Here is a 15,312-nt window from a genome sequence, read left to right on the forward strand (position 1 = left end):
TTTTTAAAAAATCTGATCTGTTCAATAACCTATCATTGGGTCAAATGCTGTCTGACGTGTTTCATACCGATTGTAAGACCGTTCTTGACGCACTAATTTTGTCTACGGTTAACTCCGTTTACCTGATCAAGATATAAGGCTCACGGCGGGTTTGACCGGTCGACAGGGGATGCTTACTCCGCCTAGGCACCTGATCCCATCTCTGGTGTGTCCAGGGGTCCGTGTTTGCTCAACTATCTATTTTGTATTGCTTATAGGAGTTATGAGATTGATCACTGTTCGTTATCTTCACCTTTCATCTGAACTATTTAAGATAAAACTTCGATATTCTCTATATAAATTTCTTATGGCAAGACCTTTTATTTCATGCCATGATCTGACATTGACCTTCAGGACAGCAATGTCTTGTGAGTCATTGGTGCTGAACCGCCAGGATGATCTAGAGGTAGAGCGTTCGCCCCGCAAGCGGAAGGTCAGGATTCGAATCCCGGCCGCGACAGACCTTAGTCGTTAAAACAGTGACATTTCCATCGCCAAACGCTCTGCATCAGGTGTGAATATGTCACTGGTCGTCGGAGATGACCTTAAAAACGGATGTTTCGTGTCACAGTAGGTGTGGCACGCTAAAGAACCCTAACTACTCAATGGCTGTAAGCGCCGAGCATAGGTATAAATTTGAAGCCCTTTACCGGTTTTGGTGACGTCTTCATATGAGTGAAAAATTCTCGCGAGGGACGTTAAACAAGATACAATCCATCAATCATTAGTGCAGAGGTTCCTCCATGTGTCCTGACCCTTTTGGGGCCGTGATGTAGGGTCATTTTTTTCATTGTGAATGAAGATTGAAAAAAATCTTTTTAAAATGATTGCTGAACAGTGAACAACAGTAGAGCCAAGGTGACGCAGGTGAGTGAAGTGACCCGTGCACCTTTTGTTTCGAATGCGTCTGGATATAGATATCTATATTATCTTTGGATTTAAAGGAACATCAATTTCAAATATGTATGGAATTAAAATGCAGCCATCATAGCCCCCTTTGCATTTGTTCTTTGTTGATTATTCTATTTTCTTAAAGGGATGCAAATCTTTGGAAGATCTTTTAGTACATGTAGAAAATATGCATATACGTAATTGCAGTTGAATGTCGGAGACAATGTTCAATAATTTTTCAGTAGCATTTGCACTTATTTTCTATTTGCTGGATCCAAGAAATCCCAGGGGCTTCTTTCCTTAAACCTCACCAGTTAGGACTGGATGTGCCATCTTTGTCATCCACCTGACCTACATCCTCATTAATGACGAAACTAATATTTAGAGTCTAAGGGATTCAGCTGAACCCTAATCTATTTCTATCAGAAGCTGAACCCTAATCTATTTCTATCAGAAGCTGAACCCTAATCTATTTCTATCAGATGGGATTTATTTTTCCTGTTTGGAAAGTAACATTTTCCTTGAATGAGGTAACAAGTCCACCATGTTTACAAAATGTGAAAAGGGAACCTTTATGGCTCATTTTATTGTTTACGTCATGATTTAAATGATCGTCGAATTCATTCGATTCAAACATTGTACAGTGGACTGTCGAAATACTGGTGATACAAGCGAAAAGTTTCAATTAATCAAAACTTTAATGAATGTAATTCTATAATACAATAACACTTAAAAAATTTGAAGTAAGCAAAAATAACAATGGAAGGAAATATAGATATTCATAACATGTAAATGACGCTCCATTAATTTCCGATGATTAGCCTGGATCTATGGCGAGAGAACTAGATTATTGATCCTGTGGATCTGGGCAACAAAGCAATTTTTCATCAACCAAAGTTTTAGGGATTGAAAAACAAAATTTTAAAACAGGAAGTGTTATTTCACTTCTAAAAGGAAAGTATTACGTCACATATAAAGAGGAAGTGTTTCGTCACATCAGAAGGAAGCTTCATCGGGGCGAGTTATGTTTTTCTTACTCCGATTGGATGAACTTTTTTTTTATATATAAAATTCTTAGAATTGTGACCATACCCAAAATAAACCTACAAATGTTTACGATATCATCTGAAAGTTGTTGGGAACGAATATGATTGCAAATACTTTACAAACTAATTCTGACTAATGTTTTCCTTGTTAAAACTAAATACAAAATATCCACTGGTAAGACATTATTTATTCATTTAATTCTTTAAACTACAGGTAATCTGCTGTTACATTGAGGGAGAAATTTCAAATGATTCTTAATACATGTGTGTTGACAGACACGATATTCTTTCTGGCAAATGGACCCAAAGAAATAAATCAAAATTACAAACTTTATTAATGTTGATCATTAAACAATACATATCCTAAAGCCAATACAGTAAAACACGGTTACAGGGAAAACACTTATAATGAACTCACACTTACATTAAAACACGGTTACAGAGAACACCCTTATAATGAAATCACACTTACAGTAAAGTGATTTTTATTCCTTGTAGTTTTAAAACATAACATGAACTTACTGGATATAATGAGGAACAAATTACTTTTATAGTTAACAAATCAAAATTTTTCGTTCCCAGTTCTTCGCTGTAGAAATGTTATACTGTATATAAATAGAACGGAGTAAAATATACAAGTCTTAAACATTAATTATTTTAGATAATGTTTCGGTAGAAAAAAAACTGTTGATAAAGAACGGTTCATTCATATTGTATGATAATCATTGACAACAAATAATAATAATTTCAATAATAATTATATTGTATGTGTACATGTAATGCAATGGTAAGATACATCTACCGCATTCTTTTATGTATGATTACATTTATTTACTAGCCCACCATTATCTTTTTCTGATATTTTCATATGAATAAACATGATTTGTACAACAAAATAGCATTGTCATACAAACTTGCACATTCTTCCATGGAAAAAAATACAACATTATCATCTTTAGATATACTCTCTCTCTCTCTCTCTCTCTCTCTCTCTCTCTCTCTCTCTCTCTCTCTTCCATTTTACATGATAGGGTAATTCCGAGCTTTCTAAAGAATCTCTCTCTCTCTTCCATTTTACATGATGGGTAATTCCGAGCTTTCTAAAAAAGAATTGAACACAATATTCACCTCCACGTGCCTTCGAGGTAAAGCAAGATAATTCCAACATCCAAAGATAAGTTTCGAATTCCCAAATTGATACCATTGGTTATCAGTTTGGTTGTCGTCTATTGAAAGCTATTATCTTTAATCACTTTCTACTTGGTCTTGCACTTTAGCTGTAAACAAAGATAGCCGATCAGGTATCGTTTCGTTTCTATTAACTCTAGTAGCCGGTTTCAATGCTCTGAATTACTCAATCATATCATGAAACAATTATTGATATTTTCTCGATGAATACGATGCTTTAACTACTCTCGTATCATAATACAAGCACCTCGTCCTATGGCCTCGGTGAATATTGTACTTGTCAGGTGGCTAAGACATTGTATTGATCTAGAAATTCCAATGATTGTATGAAAGGCTGATACATAAGTATAAGTACATACATAAGTATCACCAGTTTACAATATAAAGGAATGTAAAAATGAAAATTGAAATACAAGAGACACATGGTCCACAACGCTCGCCTGAGTCCAGAAGATTTTTATAAGATTGTTATCCTCTCTATTTCCACCATGTCATACATGTAACTCCACCCTAGTCTCATGATTTAACCGAATTGTGATCCATACAACATAGTGATGCATGGACATTGACTTTGCAAATCATAAAATAAGATTATCCCCTCGTAAATGAGTGTAAAATCTGATTTCCGATTCTAGCCCAACTCTAACCATAGGGTCTATAAATTGAAGAATACAATTTGCATCCACACCATTTGGCATGTTTGCACATAAATATGATTTAGTGTGACCCTGCTGTTCTTGAAAGAATCTTTTCAAAATATTCCTACATTTATTCTCGCGTAAAAATCAGAGTCCCTATTTTAGCTCCAGGGACCATGATTTGATCAAATATGAATCTGTGCTAGATTGGAATATTTACATAGTAATATGATTAATCACGACTTAGGACTAGAAGTTCTAAAAAAAGAGGATTTTTAAAGACCTTATGGAAGATATATTCCCACATAAAATTTTGATTCCCTGTTGTTGCTCCAACCCACCCCTGTCGACCATCTTTTAAGCAAACTTCAATCCGCTCTACCTGAAGATACAAATACTGGCTCTGTTCCTTTTGAGAAGAACATTTTCAAACATTTCCCATGTAAAACGTTAATTCCATATTGTATAGACCAAACCTATCCGTGCTATCTCGGGACAGCGATTTGGTGTAACGTTAATTTGCATTTCATGAAGATGCTTGCATATTGATGTGACTAGTCTTTGTCCTGCTGCTCTTGAGAAGATGTTTAAAGGTTTCTTGCTATTTATTCTTATGTAGAAATTTGATAATTATTGAGATCCTATCCTACGCCCCTCCCCCTCCCACACACTCAACCCCCATGGTTCTGGCACTCTCGAGGAGAATTTTTAAAGTTTCCCCAATATATTCCAATGTAAAACTATGAAAACATTTTGTGACCCCATCATATCCCGGGATGGGGTGTGTGCATTGATTTGAACAATTTCAAATCTGCACTACCTGAGGATGCTTGTCTATCAAAATGACAAACATGACCTAGTTGTTCATATTAAGAAGATTTTAAAACTTTTTCGCTAAATGTTCCCATGTAAAATTTCGATTCCTTATTGCGGCCCACCCTTTCCCCGGGGGCCACAAATTGAACAAACTTGAATTTCCAATTCCTGATGACGCCTGCATGTTAGTGTGACCAGTAATGGTCCTGTTGCTCTTTTTTAGATTCTCTATAAATTCCCATCTAAAACTTCGTTTCCGAACTGTTGTCCTACCCTACCCCCGTAACCAAGCTAAAAACTACACTACCTGAGAATGCCTGCACAATAATATGATTGATCTAGACCCTGCAGTTGTTCTGAAGTAAAATATTCTTTTCCTATGTATCCCGATGTAAATGTTTATCCCTATTGTGGCCCTACCCTACTCCCGTGGTTCATGATTTGAACAAATATGAGTTCACACTCATTAAGAAATCTTTCACGGAGGTTTTTGTCTTTTCTGGTTTAGTAACTCTTGAGAAAAGGTTTTAAATGATGCCAATATATTTTTACTATTTTTTAATTATTCCCCCGTTTGAAAATGGCACGATCCTTCATTTGAATAGATTTGAATTCCTTTAACCAGGGGTGCTTTATTGCAAGTTTGATTGAAAGTGATCCAGTGGTTCTGGGGAAGTTAAAAATAACGGACAGACCGGCAGACGATAAGCAAGAGGTAATCTGAAAGCTCACGTATAGCTCGGGTGAGCTGCAAGAAAAAGGAGAATACAAATATTATGTTTCCAATACATATACAACAGAAGCATGATTTTTTTTTACACAATTCATGGTACACCCCGTCACATAAAGTTTGAATATAACGACGAGTCCGATCCACCATTGAAATGTGAAGGTTAGCATCCTCTAAAGTACGCTCGTATCCAAAATCCACACACCCCACCTTAGTTTGATACAATGGATGACGCTTCTTGAATGCATGGCTTCAAAGGCTGAAGATGAAATCTGAAATCTATATTTTATGCTCAATTTAAGTTGACTACACATCATATCAAATATATAACTGTATATTTTGTATCAAAAGTAGATGCACTGCGTAAAAATATAAAAGTTTTCTTGTATGTCATCAGTTCTCCAAGGCTGAAAGATATCAATATGAAGACTGTGTGTAATTTAAGTTTGGTGCAGATCATAAACAGGTCAATGTCATATACCTTTAGTTTTCAGACATCAAATTCAGTTTGAAAGGTGAAGGTAACGAACAGTGATCAATCTCATAACTTCTATATGCAATACAAAATAGAGAGATGGGCAAACACGGACCCCTAGATATACAACGTACCGGAGGTGGAAGCAGGTGCTTAGGAGGAGTAAGCATCCCTTGTCGACCGGTCACAACCACCGTGAGCTATATTGTTGTTTGTTTGAAACTTTGACCTTGGTCATGAGTAAGTATATAAGTAAGGGTACTATAGAATTTAAATTTGACGAAATGAAATGTCAAACCTTTGAGTATATTTACACATTCACATCATACATCCAAGTATTTTGTTTATTTGTATTTTATTATATATACACGTCCTACTAAAGAATTTCTTATTTATATAGCGACGTCATGAACTTGAGATGAAGTGCCACAAATGGTGACGAGGCATGGTGCTGCATGGTTCTAGTAGTGAGGGTTCATTACTATACTAACGTCTACTGTGACATGAGTTTGACAAGGTGCTGCATGGTCCTAGCAGTGAGGATTCATTACTATGTTAACGTCTACCGTAACATGATCTTGACAAGGTGCCGTATGGTCCTAGCAGTGAGGGTTCATTACTATACTAACGTCTACCGTGACATGATCTTGACAAGGTGCCGTATGGTCCTAGCAGTGAGGATTCATTACTGTACTAACGTCTACCGTGACATGAGTTTGACAAGGTGCCGTATGGTCCTAGCAGTGAGAGTTCATTACTATACTACCGTCTACCGTGACATGAGTTTGACAAGGTGCCGTATGGTCCTAGCAGTGAGGGTTCATTACTGTGCTAACGTCTACCGTGACATGAGTGATGCGGCGCCGGTATCGAGAATTGAATCCGGGTCTCCCGGTTGCGGAACAGGTAAGTTGCGATTACAGGTGAGGTGTGAGGACTGTTTTATACTTTGACAAATCAAACCAAATGGTAGAATAAAGCAACCACAGCAATTATACTAATGGAAATGACAGACCTAGTAAACTATGTGATGTTGGAATATCCATTTTAATTTGATACTTACATGGACATGATATGATAGTAAATTTAATGTGTCACTTTGTTTCCATTTCCCATGTACATTTGTTGTTCCATCTACCACTAGGTACAGGACACTAAGCCACCATAATAAAACCGGGAACCTTGGGGTCACTCATCCAGAAGCTGTTTCAAAGTAATGAATATTTTAATATTTGACACGGGATTTGAATATGCGATACGAATAGATATTTGATATTTTTTTTCAAATGGAATTAAATAATTGGAACTTCTTCCTCCAATCCTATGTATTCAATAGTCGTCAATAAGATTCACAACTAGTGAAATCGGAAATCGAGCTATGACTTGGTATGAGTGTCATTAAACACGATAATAAAAAACATTCGATTGTTTAGGTAGTCCTTACCTAAACGTCCAGAACTTCCGGTCTAGGGATCAGAGACGTTACTTACATTACAATCAAAATATCAGGTATCGATCTAAGGTAGGTTATAAACTGTAAAACTAAACTATCAACAAGTTATGAACAAGATAATGCAACACATGTAAATATCCACACAGGTAATGTTGTAATAAACAAAAATTAGAACACCGAAAATAACTTAACCGGTTTCATTTTCAACCTTCAAGAGAGTTAATGATTGAAAATGAAACCGGTTGATTTAATTTCGGCGTTCTAATATTTTTTCTCTTTAATATATACATGTATATATATATATATATATATATATATATATATATATATATATATATATGTATGTATGTATATATATATATATATATATATATATACACAAATTTAAAAACTATTTTAAAATGTAATGTCCGAGGATTATAAAATGAAAGCGTTTGCGTTAAAATTTTAACTTTAACTTTGTGTATTGTTTATTATATTTCTTTTAATATCTTATACCGGACACTGTGATTTAAAAAAACCTATTTCGATATATATATATATATATATATATATACATTTATATAATTGTCGTCGACTCTGATTGAATTACAATCTCTTAGAACTAATATTCATTTATCACCTGAAAGAAACAAATTGTACACAAAGCACTAAATGTCTGCCGATGTCACCCTTCACTCTCAATACAAACCAAACTTCAAGCACTGTGTTATCCAGACAAAGCTTGACAGCGTTGAATCACTGGATACCTCGCCCTCTCTCAGTTTCGATAAACCTACCTATTCAAATCACAGCAACAAAATAATATATATACATATAAACTACGATGTCAATATTTCATAATTTATAACAATGATGACGCTGTCAATATCTCATAATTTATAACAATGATGACGCTGTCAATATCTCATACTTTATAACAATGATGACGCTGTCAATATCTCATACTTTATAACAATGATGACACTGTCAATATTTCATACTTTATAACAATGATGACACTGTCAATATCTCATAATTTAAAACGCTGAGATTACTGTCCAACGGTGTTTTTATTATGCATCGTTCTTACATCTTGTACCATATGGATTTGCCTTTATCGACAATGTTTGGTATGCCAGTCTTTGACGAAGAAGCTTGCTGATATCGATATTGTTGTAACGGTATCAAAAAGATGAGGTGGCATTGTATCTCGCTGAAGAAATATTCTCCATACCCGCAACATCGACATTTTGATCCTCATTACTCCATCCAAAAAAATCACGTATAAATCATGTGTGCGCGTTTACCGAGTGAGTACGAGATATAAATTGTATGCTAAGCTACTAATTAAGTGAACCGGTTATATATATTGTATCGATAACACATTATTATATATGTACTTAACAGTATTGACTGCAGGGAGGTAAATCTCACTTTGTTTTGCAGGAAACAGTAGATTGATGCTACCACACTTGATTCTAGACCTCTAAGACACTCATAGCTGTCTTCCTATCATACCCTGCCTTTTATTTGTTTATTCGTATGTTTAGATACGCAACACAGTGTACCATGTCATTATCGATATCAATAAAAACTAGATTAGCCAATAATTAGAAAAGTATCAATAACATATCATATAAACTTGCTGATATCGATAGTATTGTACTGATATCAACAAAAAATTGATGTATCAATTTGACTGACTGAAGTATCAAGATATTGTCAATATCGTAATGATATGATATTCACGTGATATTGTCAATATCGTAACGATATGATATTCACGTGATATTGTCAATATCGTAACGATATGATATTCACGTGATATTGTCAATATCGTAACGGTATGATATTCACGTGATATTGTCAATATCGTAACGATAAGATATTCATGTGATATAGTCAATATCGTAACGATATGATATTCACGTGATATTGTCAATATCGTAACGATAAGATATTCATGTGATATAGTCAATATCGTAACGATATGATATTCACGTGATATTGTCAATATCGTAACGATAAGATATTCACGTGAAATGTAGTGGCTTTGATTTTCATTGTTGTGACATGTTCTTTGATATCGCTACAATATCGACATTTTCAGTATTGTGATGTGAAGGGGCATGTAGATATCGACATAACTTTTAAATTTTTAAGTTCAAAGAACTACATTGAATGTATCATTGCAATAATGCGTAGAAGTATAGGTATCAATGTGTCATGTTATAAATAATTTTGAAAGTTTTAGTCATGCCGCTGTTGACAACAAAGTCATAAATAGAGCCTATCTCTCTTTATAATATACATATATGTGTTTGTACATTATTATTTTCATAAACTTTTTATCAGCGATCAACTAAACATCGTGAATGTAACCAAACTATGCAGAAACGAATATATATGGTACTTTGAATATGAAGAAGGTTCATGCATTTAATAAATTGTTTTACAATTTAACAATACAAGTACATTCGGTACATGTTGACCACCTACCAGGGACCATCACTGTTGTAGATATCACACCCGTGTCTGGAGTTTCTCTAGTAGCTGTTGTCAGTAATTAAATGAAGCAATATGTCAGTGGTATACTTTAAATATACAGTATGTTTATCTTTTGATACATGCTAAAGTGAATTTAACAACACCAGAACATTTAGTAAATGTTGAATGCTTGCTAAAAAAATTTCTGTATATATTATTCTGTAGATACTATACCAAGATGTGTAGTACCAGTAATTGTAGTGGAATCCAAACTACAGTTCCTGGACATTTGTGGAAGTCGTAGATTCTTAATCTGTGTTCCTCTCAGATTAGCGGGGGTGTGACAGGTTGGCTCACCGACTAATCCTAATTCCAAACTTCTTGATTTGGCGAAACTGAGGAAGGGGACTAGCTGACAATCACAGTGAAGAGGATTGCGGTCAATTGGACTGAAGAACATAATTATATATTTGGATAACATATAAAACGTTAAAACTAAGGTTCATAACAAGTGGAATGTTGAATAAGTAATTTGAGAATAATTTGAAATTGCAATCACTGGATCTCTATTCATTCAGCATCTGAAAGTAGATATGTAGATTATCAATTCTAAAATCTTTAATATCTCTTTTATTTCTTGACAGATAAACTGGATGTATTTACATTTTCCTATGAGAGAAAAGTTATAAGATATTAATTGAAACCTGGCGCTTTATTTGTGAATATACTTGGATTTCAGATTTTTATTGCGGATGCACGAGCTTTAGCAGAACTTGCAAGTCATCTGCACTGATTACCAAAACGTTTTCCTATGAGAGAAAATGAAAGAAAACTTATAAGATAATATATCAATTGAAACTTGACGTTTTATTTGTATGCAGTTATGCTAGATAATTTGTCGTTAGTTGAATATTTACAAAAGTGTTTACTTATATATATATAAAAAAACAAAAATAAAAAAACAAAAACAAACCAACATCTAGAGTCCGCGTTTGTCATTTGAAAGTTTCACGACTTTAGCGCTATGTTAGCAAAGTATATGATGCTATGGTTGACATTATGTTCATAATGTTGAAGGCTTAAGAGTTACACGGTAAAATGTCGGTTTAATTGGGGGGGGGGGGGGGGGGGGACTCTGCAATATTCATGCATTAATGGGAATATTTTTCTATACCTATTTGTTTCAGGGTTTCTTGTAACATGAATTTTGAATCTTCTAGTAAGACGAATTTGTTTTTGTATAGTTCTTAGAGTACACGTGTATAATGTGTACTGTGACAATGCGACTTACTGAGATCGATAGAGTATTTGTTTACAAGAAAAACATCAGTTAGGTGATTAGTCTTTGCTATGAAATACGTATACTTTTTGTATAATTGAAGTAAATAACATACACATACATTAATACACATGTTAATAAAGGATGTGCATTTACAAGGACGTGGACTTTGAAGTGTCGTGCATCAGTACAAATACATTAAATAAAGATCATTTGTTAAATGCTAACATGAATGGAGTGTGACCTTTACATTTCCATACTATACTGTGACAGGTCAATGTGATAATTAGAAGCGTTCATTAATACCCTTTTAAAACTATAATGTACTGGGTGTGTATTTCTATAGAATCCTTGACGCTGCATCACCCGTCATTATACTGAGATATGATGAGATGATAAATCACCCGTCATTATACTGACATATGATGAGATGATAAATCATGTCATGATTCCGTGTTTGTCCAACTCTCTATTTCGTATTGTTTACAGGAGTTATGAGATTGATCTTGACCTTTCATTTGGATGATTTACTGAACAAAGACGTCAATAGTCAACTAACAACACAGCTTTATGACGAACGGTATTAATACAGATTCTCTATCGTTAACATCTCATATTTATTCTATTTCTACCTGTATATGGTGTTTATATCTTTTGATTCAATACACGAGAACATGCTTTGTACATAATCAATTTCTAAATCGATATAGGATACCGACAAATGAGTTTATGTTAAAGTGGTTTCAATAGTTTCGTTTGAGATCATAATACAACCTATCATTACCTGGAAGATCTACTGTGTTTCAAAACAATTGTTAGAACGTTCTTTACATAATGATTACATCTTATAAAGAACAGGACCCACGGTGGGTGTTACTGGTCAACAGAGGATGCTAACTCCTCCTAGGTAATTGAACACACGTTGTTTACAGGAACATGTGTTTTCCCTGTTCTCGTATTTTGTTTACAGGTTTTATGAGAATGATCGGTATATTTGTTATGTTCAACTCCTTTTGTATATCAATGGTACGGATTTCATCTGTCGACGTGTAAGATATCGGATGTTTAATTGTGAGAATGTTCCCATTTTAGATCATTGTTTAAACGTTGTACTTCTAATATTTTTCATTTCAGTTTGATTAAGTTTGTTCATTAATCACAATTGTAAATTTAAAATTTCATTCTTTCCGGCCATCTGAATGGAATCTGAGTAAAAACTCGTGAAACAATGAGGTTTACCATTTTTAGCTAAACTTTGATTCAAATAAGATCACAAAACAATGCCAAGTGATATATTTGACACGAAGATCTACTGTGTGTTAGAGCGTTCTTTACATACTGATTTTGCCCTAGAAGAGTTCATTGCTATTTCTGTGCTTTATATAAAATATTTCGAATGCAATGTGTATCATGTATGATCCTCTTAAATGTACGTTAAATAACTGTATCCCATTTTCATTCTCAATGACCGTGTAGCGTGTGACAGCGTGGCGAGAATTCCATCGTCATCGAAAGCAAGTTTTTAGACTTGCCTAAATGGCCGAGCGGTCCAGCGAGCTGGTTACATGCTGCTAGGAGATTTGGTTCCGCAGGTTGTGAGTTCAACCCCGGGTAGGGGCGGAAGTGGGTATCCAAATAAAGTGAAATTTTCTGTGCTTTATATTAAATATTTCTTCACTTAGGGCAGTTATGTTCATTTAAGAGTTCATTGCTATTTCTGTGCTTTATATATATAATATATATATATGTATAACCCAAGCCTGTCTGCCGTAATATTGTATCACGTTGTTCAAGCTATGTGCATTAATACGATGCATTCAATTCAATTAAACAAATTTTAAACGGCTATCCAGATCAAAAATCATTATCGGCAGCCTTTCATCTAATCCGAGATTCCTCTGACTCTTACCCCCGCTTTTATATTTGACATGTGCGGGGGAGAGTCAGAGCGGACTCCATATTGAAAAGTGGGAATTCAGCGACACCAGCTGCTTTACCTACCTCTTACAACTTTATTTCGCGGATCTATCTTCCAAGACGTGAGAATTCAGTTATCGGAAGATAAATCTATAAATAGATCATGATTAATACGATGCTATCGCCGTTTAAACGGCCGTAACACCGACAAATGGAGCATCACTTGAATTAGGTCGCCGCCTCGCCATTTGATTTCTTTGCGCATGACGTCAGCACATATAAACACAAAATTCCATCGTTTAAACGGCGATAGCATCGTATTAATCATGATGTATTTGTAGAATAATCTTCCGATAACTGAATCCTCGCGTCTTGGAAGATGGGTCCGCGAAATAAAGTTGTAAGAGGTAGGTAAAGCAGCGACACCAGCTGGTGTCGTTGAATTCCCACTTTTCAATATGGAGTCCACTCTGACTCTCCCCCGCACATGTCAAATATAAAAGCGGGGGTAAGAGTCAGAGGAATCTCGGATTACCTTTCATCCCGTGATCTTGGCTATCTGTGACTGAAGACTTAGGTACCCACCCAGTAAGTATATTTACCGAGTACTCGACTATCGCTGGACTATAGCCTCCGAGTATTCGACTAAGCTATCCGAGTAAAATTAACATCCCTTGTTAATTTGTTATGTATATCACTTGTGCGGATTTCATCCTCCTGAATGCAAGATATGGGACATTTAATAGTGAGAATGTTCACATTTTAGATCATTGTTTAAACGCTGTACTTCTATAGTGGTTTTCCTTTTCTTGTTGGTATACCCCCCTCCCTCTCCACAGAAAAAAACTCTAGAGAACAACAATGCTGAAATATGGTTACCAATTTAATTAAAGATACACAGTGTCCTACTTAGGATATATACCTTCACGGTGAAACACTGTGTGATAAGCAATGAGATATCACGACAATGTTGGTGTGAGTGGAACACAATTAAGAAAGATATAAAAATGATATTGAATGTAACTTAATCAAATTCTGTTCCGATCGCTAGCCGCATACTTAGACCTTACAAATACTGATCGTTTAAACTTTGTTGATTAAAAATTGACGTGTTTTTACAGACAAGTGGTCTTTCTTTTTTTTAGTTTGACTCGATGTTTACTACAGAGCGGGGGCCCGAATGTACAATCTATCACGATTGACCTTTGACATGACATAACGTCGGAGCGTGCATTAGGACTATTCTTTCATACTGTTTACAAGTCTCTTCCCACCGTTGATACGGGGTACGTACACCGCCTGTTGTTTGTTACGTCTATCTTGACCCTTTTTGGGTGTTTACATGACGTATCCCAAACGACCAAGCTCGTATTTTGAAGCCATTCATGTACAACTGTAAATTCTGGATGCCACGAAAGTGTTAAGTACTAGACTGTTCTTTTTCACATACATTGGATATAATCATGCATACGAAAAAATTCAATAACATGTGAAAGTCTAAACGTATCATTTCTCAAGATCCAAAAATGTACCAAGATGACAACCCTATATTCTTGATTTATCACGGAAACATAAAACAGTTTTAAATATTATAGAATATGTCACCAATCATTTCTTTACTTTCCCATGTGCTCATGTATCTGTATGTGACATTTAGTTTCTGCTGCGTGTATTGATGTTAAATTTACTAGCCTTTCATGATCAATATACAAATGATATTTGCACTATGCTTTGTTTAGACTGAGTGAATAATTGAAACTGTGTAGCATCCCGATTCCGGTTTATTTTGTTATGGAGTCAACAACCGAGGAGTTTTTCAAAGCTTGCACAGACAGTCGGAGAATTACAAGAAATGGATTCAATGCAGATAGTCTTGAGCAAGTCGTTGACATTCTTTTTCTTCTAAAATAATACGATAGCACAAAAAAATATTCATAATCAAGCCGCATTTTTCATTAAAAATGAAAATGTATTAAAGTGTAGAGGTAGTTTTAATTCTTTAAGATAGGAAACAATACTGACAGGTAGTTTTAATTCTTTAAGATAGGAAACAATACTAACAGGTAGTTTTAATTCATTAAGATAGGAAACAATACTGACAGGTAGTTTTAATTCTTTAAGATAGGAAACAATACTGACAGGTAGTTTTAATTCTTTAAGATAGGAAACAATACTAACTGACAAGGTTAAACTGTAAGTATGTATGTTAGAATACGTCAACAGGGAATGACTAGGAGCCACATCTCAACATTTCACACTGTCAGTATGGATAATCGTCGTTACAGATGCTAAACAACTTCCTGAATTATCCAGTTATTATTTTTCTTATTATTGATTACTGTTTGATCAATCGTATGCTTAATATATTTTT

General features: G+C 34.8%; 1 protein-coding gene across 5 annotated transcripts in view; it reads right to left on the reverse strand.

Moving 5' to 3' along the window:
• Positions 1-2,292: 2,292 nt before the first annotated feature.
• LOC125660038 (slit homolog 2 protein-like) overlaps positions 2,293-15,312 on the reverse strand; it is a 66,279-nt gene continuing 53,259 nt past the window's right edge. For 2 of the 5 annotated variants that reach the window (XM_056149719.1, XM_056149716.1), the window contains 3 exons: positions 9,980-10,194; positions 6,887-9,811; positions 2,293-5,627 (listed from right to left, as the gene is read on the reverse strand). In XM_056149719.1, coding sequence (XP_056005694.1) covers positions 9,711-9,811; positions 9,980-10,194 — 316 coding nt within the window. In that variant the 3' untranslated portion in view covers positions 2,293-5,627; positions 6,887-9,710. The remainder of the gene's footprint in view (positions 5,628-6,886; positions 9,812-9,979; positions 10,195-15,312) is intronic. The other 3 variants (XM_056149720.1, XM_056149718.1, XM_056149717.1) reach the window with 2 other exon arrangements.

Source organism: Ostrea edulis, chromosome 9, assembly GCF_947568905.1.
Source record: "Ostrea edulis chromosome 9, xbOstEdul1.1, whole genome shotgun sequence".
NCBI lineage: Eukaryota > Metazoa > Mollusca > Bivalvia > Ostreida > Ostreidae > Ostrea > Ostrea edulis.